Raw genomic sequence first — 9,512 nt, 5'->3', positions numbered from 1 at the left:
AACCAAACTTCATTCGCCCGCACCCCTGGGCAGTTGCCCCCGGTCGAATGGTCTGCATTCATGACAAAAAAAAAAAAAAAAAAACCATGTTGCTTTTGAAATACCGTTTATTAGTCATACGATAATAACAACATTAAAGATGCTGGGAGGGAATCTCGTTTGTCTATACTGAAGATAGAAAAACCCGAATGTTCACTTAAATCTTGATTTTCGATTCACCAAGTTACATACAACGCTCTTTTACAGGTCTCTGAGTTTCACAAAAATATCTTTAGTTAGAAAGACCACAACAGATTCTATAAAGTTCATCTTTCTCTATATATTTTTTCAGAATCCCTAGACTACATGCGATACAGTTGTATTTCTGTAAGTTATCGGCGGACTTAAACGTTGAACCAATACAATACGCGGAAGTAAGGGAATGAAACCTTAACTCGCCCATCTATCAGTCTAACAAGTTGTCCCGCATCTTTCAGCGCCATGCCACGTGTTAAACAAGCGTCGTCTGCGCAAAAAAGACGGGCCGGCTTCACACCTCTGTCAAGGGATGGTAGACGGTTTATCGCCTGTATGTGAATATGAACCAATTCACTGTATACCCCCCTTCCCTTAAACCACTCATTCTTCATCAATCTTCCATTCAGATGTTTCAAAATAAACATAGATACATTCCTCTAAAAAAAAAGTTATCGTCATGACTAGAACATACTTTAAACTACCTTATCAAGGGTTAAAGACCTAAGTCGAAACGTCGAGTGCATTTTCAAGTTTTTTTTATCTGGAGTTTGTGGTTGTAGTTACTTTAATAAAAATGTTTAATATTAAAGGCTATAAGTAGTTTCAATACACAACATGCATATTTTCCAAGTAACATAGTTTCAAACAATTGCACTACATAAACTAGAATAAATACTCATTATTTAATTTCTGTAGTGCATATGTGTGTATAGAAGACCAAAATGTTTTTATTTAATTAAACACTCAACGTTTCGCTTTACAACTTCGTCAGGAGAGTTCACTAAAACACAAACTGAATCTGACAGTACAAAGCTTCAAATGGTTTAAATAATAATGAGTGTCGAATTAAATAATTTGGTTTTATAAGGTCGTTTATTTATAGTATTAATAAATACTCTTTAACAATAATACGTCTTTTTAACTCTGCCATCATGTTAATTAATTTTATACATTGCAACAAGAAAATTATTCATTTCATTAAATATTGTTAGCAAAGGCAACAATAAATAAACGAATACACTTTTCGTATGACAGGTGGTTTGTGTGTATATTTCTATTCATTTCGTTATAAGTTACTTTCTATAGCTATGATCAATTTAAATTTAAGGTATAACATCCTATAAACAAGAGATTATACAAATCAGGAATCTTCCCGAGTAATTAAGAAAATCTCATGAAACAAGTTTAAATGAATGTTGAAACCATTAAGTAATTATGTGTATTTTTAACACAATTCTGTCAAATAGGATCAAAAGAATAACAGTAAAAATATTCTACTATTATTACCAAACAAAAAATAATTTGTTTTTTGTTATTTCCAGAAGAATTATAATTGTTTTTTCACATGTATTCAAATTGTCGTCTCAGATAAAATTTTCAAATGAGTAAAAAATGTGTATCATTTGTAACTAATATTCAAAGAGAAACCATCTGGATGCTTAAATCATTTACAGATTCAAATCACAATGTTGGAGTAGTGGCTACTTTGAGTGTGGATGCATATTATGTTAATATAATAATTCATTGACAAACAATGATTTATAAACATAATAAAGTGAGTTTGTTTGTTCTCTATTTGAGGGGGACATACTAAATGTTTTGACAGAACATTGGTCTGCCGTCATCAGGTATGATTCCTGAAGAAGACAGACCAGTGTTCTGTCAAAACATGTAGTATTTTACCCCCAAAATAAAACATTTCATAATGCTTGTAAACTGTTTTTTTTTTACCAATGTATTATTGGAGTAAGAGTTATTCTTTATACAAATATGAGTATGTAAGGAAGGGTGGTTAACATAAACTAATCTGCAACATGATTCTCAAACATCCTCACGAAATGTAAGAGCTGTTTACCAGTCATAAGTTTATCTACTGTTTCTTTATTTAACAACATTAATTACACTAGTTATTATTTCAAAAGTATTTACTTTTATTTCATTTATATTGCCATTCGTTATTATATTTTTATTATAAATATTGAATGGCACTGTTAGCTTAGATTTTATATTTAAAACTAAGTTAAACTTGGCCAAAGTTTGTAAGATATTACTGGGTTTATGGTCAATCATACCACTAACAACAAGGGTACCCAAATGATGAAACAATACATTATAATATTAATGAGTAGATACAATAGTATAGTTGATTTTCTATACTGGTGGCCAAGTTCATTTTTAGTTTCACTCTGGGTTCATAGTTTACACTGATCAAAAGATATTACTTACAAGTGAAACATTTTATAATGCAGGCAGGGCCTAAGGTTATCCTCCACTTGTGTTAGTAAAAAATCTTTTCATTGTGCCTGCTTAGAAGTTTCACTGATATTTTATGGACAAATGTTTTAATCTTAAAAGATAAAGACTACCAACTCCAAGATTAAAGTATGAAATACGGTGTATTTTGAATGTTTATTCTGTTTACAATTAAATTGTTAGTTCTCACCAATGTCGTAGCTTGCTTTCATCAGAAGAGAAGTTTTAATCCAACTAACTGAATTTTATGATTTTATAATAACAGTGAGTTTTGCCCTACATTGGAAGATCTTTATTTGAAGAACACATCAAGTTAGAGTCACATTCTCGTGATTCACAGTCTATATACTTACATACAGTGCAATGGACTTTTCAAATACAGAATGTCACACAAGCCTAACCGATCACAATACATGTGATAGGAATACTACTAAACTGAGCAAGTAATAGATTAAACTTGATAGTTAGCACTGTGTTGCGTTAATTTTTAAATATACAACCCAATCAACTAGCTTCAAGCACTAATTACAAAATATTAATCAGATTTTCTATTAGAAGATTAATAATAAAAGAAACTAATTTTAAAAACAAATTACTTGGCTTATTTTATAACTGGAATGTCAGAATGTTACTAAACTTATATCACAACAATCCTACTGTTGGTTTCAGCTGTCCATGTTGCTTATAGACTCTTTAAAATTGATGGGCTATAACTCACGTTGTCAGCATCGCTCCTCCCAGATGTTTATATATAGCCTAGCTAAAACAGTCTGGAATTCATACTCATAAGCAAAGTAATCTTTATTCATATGCTATTTTCAGGTTATGGACAGGTTTAGTTCATCCAAACTATGCTGAAAAAACCTGCATTGCTTAATGTGCACGTAAGATTACGTTGGCAAAAGTAGATGATTGAAACTATGACTCAACTTCAGTAACATACTACACACAGCATGATGCAATGAAGAGTAAGAAAATTATAATTTTATCACCAATAAAAGTTAGCTATCATAAAATATCAAATATAAAGTGCTCATAAAAATAAATTAAAGTACAGATCATGCATCCTAAAAAAGGGTGGGGGCATATAGCATAAGAAATCTAACTTGCTAGTTTGCAGTTTTTATAAATAAATAGTAAAAAGTTAATTCAAATAAAATAATGATAATACTCTAAAAATCTGACTAGTAAACAATTTAAAATTGTTAAAAATCACAATTCATATATTTTATCCAGTTCATACCACAATAACCACTGTTCATGAAAACTGATGATATAAATAGCTCCTAGACCACTACTATGTCTGTCATACTCCTGCCAGCCTGAGGAGCCCTGTTTATCAGCACTGAATATTGCTAATGTGGTGTGGTTGCTTTCATTCATGAAGTTCTTAGAATTACTGTACCCTTAAGCAAGGATCCAAATATTACATTCCCAAGGAAGTTAACTTTACTTGAGGAATTTCATCTTTTTAGTTGACTTTCCTGACAGGGAATGCATGGTACATTTGTATTCCTTTAGTTACAATCAATGAAAGTGAACATATTACATGGATTAAATCAAAAACAATTCATGAGGAAATGAAACTTTACATGAGGGAATGTAATCTTCCTGATAGCTTTCCCTCGAGTGAATGTAATTTTATTTCATTATTTCTATCCCTGTTAAAGACAAAATAAAGACAACCTATTAGATATAAGAACCTTACTTTAAGAACAGAGACAACATCCAGTCTGAACATATGATTGTCAGGAACAATAACATTACCTGAATTTCCTTAAATGAATTTACATGAAAATATACCTTTACACATACCTCAGTGGCATTAATATATCATACAGATCTGATATAACATGGCATTGGTAAGTTCTAGTTACAGGTACGTCTTTATTCAGCAAGTATTCTGATTCAAAGAGATGTGTACAAACCAAAGAGGAAAAAAAAAAGATGATTAAGAAATGTGGTATACAGCATATGTATTTCTATGCTTTCTTAGCCAAAGAAAGTAATATTAAGCACTGTAAGTTGACAAATGCTAATGATATCACTGCATATCTACATGTAAAATCCAGCAACTACACTGAGAGATACACTGTGATTTTCTTCACTAGAACCAGAGAGAATTGTAATTCACATAGGATGTTAGTGGTAACGTTCAATATTTTAATGAGCTACACAGTTTCATCTGATCAAAGAAAGTTTGTATTTCATATTCATATTCAATTACATGTCATGGAAAAGCTATATTTGTCTTAGAGAAAATAATAAAATAAATGTAGCCTGGTCAAAATTATATAAATATATTATCTACATATAACTTAGTCAATTCAATAATGAATTCTTCATATTTAGTAGAAACAAAGAATGAATGGTTGTCTATATCAACTTGAAGCAAGTTAATTCAAGCAAATCATTTCTCACAGTATTTTTAATTATTTGTCCAAATTTATTTACCTTATCATGTATTACAATCAGCATTCACTAGATGGCAGTGAAATTCTGTTTGTACTGACCTCTATTGGATTTATTTTGAATTATGTATTATAATGCTGGAAAAAAGCATTCCTATACTTTACTGTAGTGTCATTGAAATAATATATATATATAACATATATATTCAGATAGGTAACGTTTGATTATAGAGTATATTTTGTGCAGAAATATAATAACAGGCCATAAAACAAATTCTGTTTCATTAATATATACAAGTATATACAACATTTCCAGAAATAATCTGACACAGAAGGGGATAACAACAGCCCCCTTTTAAAATACATTTCAAAATAACCTCTGCCAATAAGTTACAATATCTTGCTAAGCACAGAAATCAACTTAATAAGCCTGTAATTTCTTAGGTCCTTCCTCAGCCCTTAAACAAATCTTTTAATCAGCAGGAATTTTACCAATGTCAAGTTATTTTTGAAAGTTAACATTTGAAGCCCAAACCGCCTCTTTAGTAAGCTTTTTTAGTTTCAGAGCTATGCAAGTCTGTTGATGCTGTGAGCTTTCCCAAACATCATTCAAGGTCTGTTTATAGTTTTTTATGTTAATTTACCTTTTATATCAAAAATTTGAATACCTATTTAAACAGTAATATTTTGATATTCTCAGTTGATACTACAATATTACAAAAAGACTTATACTATAGAAAATTAGCATTACTGCTAAGTACAAGGTAATGCATTTGGGATGTGGACACTCAAAAATATTTTTTTTGTGATTAATATTTGTGCTAAAGAGAATTAAAATGATATAGATGTGATTATTCATTTATATATAATAGATAGACATTTGTCAATAAAATGAGCTTGTAGATTTCTGGAATCTGTTTAAAGAAAGTTTGAATTACAGAGTAAGCTGGATGTAACCTTATATGACCAATGGTGTATGCAGTTAGTACTCCATTTTTACAGCACAGATTTTTAATAAGTTCACAAGAAAGCAGAGAAAAGCTACTAGAATGATACTTGATTTAAACATTGATTCAGAAGTACTAAATAAGATTGTATTAAGGTTTTTAGAACTGCTATGGATTAGATAATCTGCCTGTGGGAGGTGTAATTGGAGGAATAAAGATGGAAATAGAGTTTAATATTAAAAGTAATAAGCACAAGCCCAAATCTACTTTTCTAGGGCCGAATTATTTAGTTGTTAGATTTTTAAAAATTGTGAAAAGGCTTACATTATGATGTGATGTGTGTTTATGCTGTTAAGTCAAAGTGTTTTAAATACTTGTAAGATAAGTATTAGATGTAAAAGTGCAGCATTTACTAATGTTTTTCCTTCTTTTGTTAGCTGTTTTATTGGGTAATGGTGTGACCTCATGGTTCCAAGCAGTTGTCTGTCACAGTGTTCTTATTCCTTTTAACATGTCGATTTTACATGAGTGACATAATACTAGATGTAGTGAGTGTTCTTGCCTTCTCCAGAAGCATAACTTGACCAAAATCCAACTAATCTTACACCAAAATCTTTCAGAAGTAACATAAAACTGAAGTAAATACAATTACTTCCACAGAGTCCCTTAATGAATAAGATTAAGACAACCACATTTTCAAATCCTTTTTTAAACCAGTTATCAAAAATGTATAAATATTTGAAGTCAGTATATTTCCTTCATTCACTTTTAGCTCCTCAACCTTTATCTTATGTCATCCCCCCCTTCCAGATTAAAAAAATAAACAAAAAACTCATATCATGCAATTAATTCACTCCATAGGAATTTTGACTTTAATGAACTTGATAATTGAGTTACTTAGCCTCAGGTCTTTCAATTATTTGTGTATCATACAATTTACATCACACATTACTTGCTTTGCTTCCAACTTTAAAAAGCTAAAACTTTAGCAACACTAGTATAATAGCACTCTATATTTAAAACTTATTTCAGTCTATTATGGGAATTGCAAACAACAGTAAATAATCAAATAAATTTAAAAAAATCTAAGTTTTTGAAAAGAACAAATTTATTGATTAATTATTGTTAACTTATAACATAGAACAAAAAAGTCATATACACAAAATATAACAAAATATTTGATTCATATAATGCTGGGACAGAAGCCACATATATAAAAAAAGGAAAATCTTGTCTTAGTAATATATTATTGTTTCTTCAAGTATCTCTCTTGTATCTGAATAAAGGAAAGGGTTGATGTATTTTTGTTTATTTTTAACTGTACTGAGGATTCTGACATGTTATAAAATAACTTGAAGCAATTGGTGAATGTCGTTTCATTATAGTTAGTGTATGATAATGTACTTGGGTTATCATAACTGGATCATATATTTATTAAGAAAGAAACCAAGTCAAGAGCATGACTGAAGAAAAGGATCTTGGCATAGTTGTGGTATTTAATCAAGCCATCAAAGCAGTGTATTGTTGCTGTTAATAAAACTTATAGAATTTTAGTGTGTATTTATAGACACATTGATTATAAGAAAAATATTATAATCCTCTCTAAACAAATCACTAGTTAGGCTTCACTTGGAATGCTGCATACAGTTTTTATCTCCTTATCTATGAATGGATATTCACATATTTATTCAATTATGGTAGAAGATTTAGAGAAAGGCTATTAGGATGATATCAAGGGATGGAAGGGATAACTTACTGGTTAAGATCTTGTAACTTATTTACTCTTGATTAAAGAAGTGTAACTTTAAAAAAGCTTACCTTATTGAAGATTACAAATTATCCACGAGATTAATAGGATAAAAGCTTTGATTTCTTTGTTATATTCCGAGGATGAGAGGATACAAGTTTAAGATTTAAAAAAGACAAGACAGGCTACAGGTAAGACAGTTTTATTTCTCTAACAGAGTGATTGACTTATTGATTGAGTTGCCATGAGCAGTAGTGGAGGGCAGAACTAAATCGATTATTTAAACTTGACTTTTCTCAAGTGTGGGTGTGTAAGGATAGCCTGTACAGACCAAATAGTCCCTTGTTGTCCTTACATTATGTTGATATGCAATTATTAAAAGTATTCAGTGTATTAATTTTTATAAAAATGATCTTGAAACAGCTTTCTACCACATCAGTGAGTCTCTCTATTTGTCATTGGAACTTAATTATACAATTTCACAAGATAACCTAGATCACTTTATTTTTATCCAATTTACCAGTTAGTTGAACACAAATTTATTTATAATCATATAGTTTTACTTTAACAAGTTTCTCACACCTATTTCTACAATATGACCAGAGCCAGCATTTTCATGTTAATATAATTATATATATTATACTGTACAACTTTAAGTACTAAACAATATTGTAACACTAACAGTTAATAACAGAGTGTGCTTCTCTTCTGCTAACATAAACTAATTATTAACAATAATGCCCTAACGAGATACACGATACTGTGACAGTACTACACTAGTATTAGTAATGTAATAATAGTAATACCACATTTCGACACTGCCAAGCCATCAACTTACCTCCACCAAACAAAACTTGTTTTTTAAAGAAATATTCAATTTCAGCATTGTAATGTTCAGTGTATGCTCCAAGACGATTTCCAGTACTTCTAGATTCTGTCCAATGTACTTTTGCCACACCTCTCATAAACACGCGAAGAGACTTCATTTTCATGTCTCCGCTCAAATCCACAAGACATTTTCCGCTAACTTCTTGCCCTGGGTAGAAGACAGTTTTACTTCTGTCAAAAACAATCTCAAAGGCTTTTAACTTTCCCATATTTGATGTTAGTATTACTCACTGTGTTAGCTTACTCCAAACTTTGAGTTTGAGAAGACTACTTCGCTAATTTTTGTCATGTTCGTATTTTTCAAAGTAAAAATTGGGATAATGGAAACCTTTAACGCAATGGTGATATATTCTCACCCTTATTTCTGTGTCTTGCGAAATACGAGATAAAAGAAGGTGAAAACAGCAAATTAAATAGTAGTATAAAACCTTCTTGATATCAACAGCTCCACACGACACTTAGTCTAAACAGATTAGAATGGTTGCCCTCGTTCACACAGGAGTGTGATATTTTACTTTAGAGGGCGTTCGTTTCAATCTTACCTCATCTCTCCTTTTACAGGCAACAAATAATCCCACCCATTTTTACTGTCATTTAGTAAACCTCTAGACAGTACCAGGTTAATTAAATGAGATAAAACAATGTCATGTTTTCAAGTTGTTGTTGTTTTTGTTTTTTTTAATGTAGCATCTGGGCACTATTTCGAAAACACTAAATAAGACGTACGGCTTCTTATACATTAAACTTGTTATGGACGTTTCAAAGCGGACGATTACCGTGAGATCTAGATGCAAATAAAAGTATCTACCCACTTGGATATTTTATTATAATTGTAGAAAATTAATTATAATATTTGTAGTGCAATAATAGCACATTTGATCTTTGATGAGCAGATATGTGTTTGTAGATTTTGATTTTCGATAACCTGTAATTACGAAATGTTCTGGTATTCTGATACACTGATAATTAACCATCAGATAATCTATGCTATTGTTACGCCTCCAGTCGTGAATTGATTTTCCGTAACTT

At 30.6% G+C, this 9,512-nt stretch overlaps 1 protein-coding gene across 1 annotated transcript in view; it reads right to left on the bottom strand.

Annotated features, from left to right (window-relative positions):
- The window catches only part of LOC106465808 (arrestin domain-containing protein 3-like), a 28,465-nt gene extending 19,500 nt beyond the window's left edge, over positions 1–8,965 (bottom strand). The window contains exon 1 of the mRNA XM_013926044.2: positions 8,434–8,965. Coding sequence (XP_013781498.1) covers positions 8,434–8,692 — 259 coding nt within the window. The 5' untranslated portion in view covers positions 8,693–8,965. The remainder of the gene's footprint in view (positions 1–8,433) is intronic.
- Between the last annotated feature and the right edge of the window lie 547 nt (positions 8,966–9,512).

The sequence above is a fragment of the Limulus polyphemus genome, unplaced genomic scaffold (assembly GCF_000517525.1).
Source record: "Limulus polyphemus unplaced genomic scaffold, Limulus_polyphemus-2.1.2 Scaffold2058, whole genome shotgun sequence".
In the NCBI taxonomy this organism is placed as follows: Eukaryota; Metazoa; Arthropoda; class Merostomata; order Xiphosura; family Limulidae; genus Limulus; species Limulus polyphemus.
This window is presented reverse-complemented; position numbering and strand designations above follow the sequence as displayed.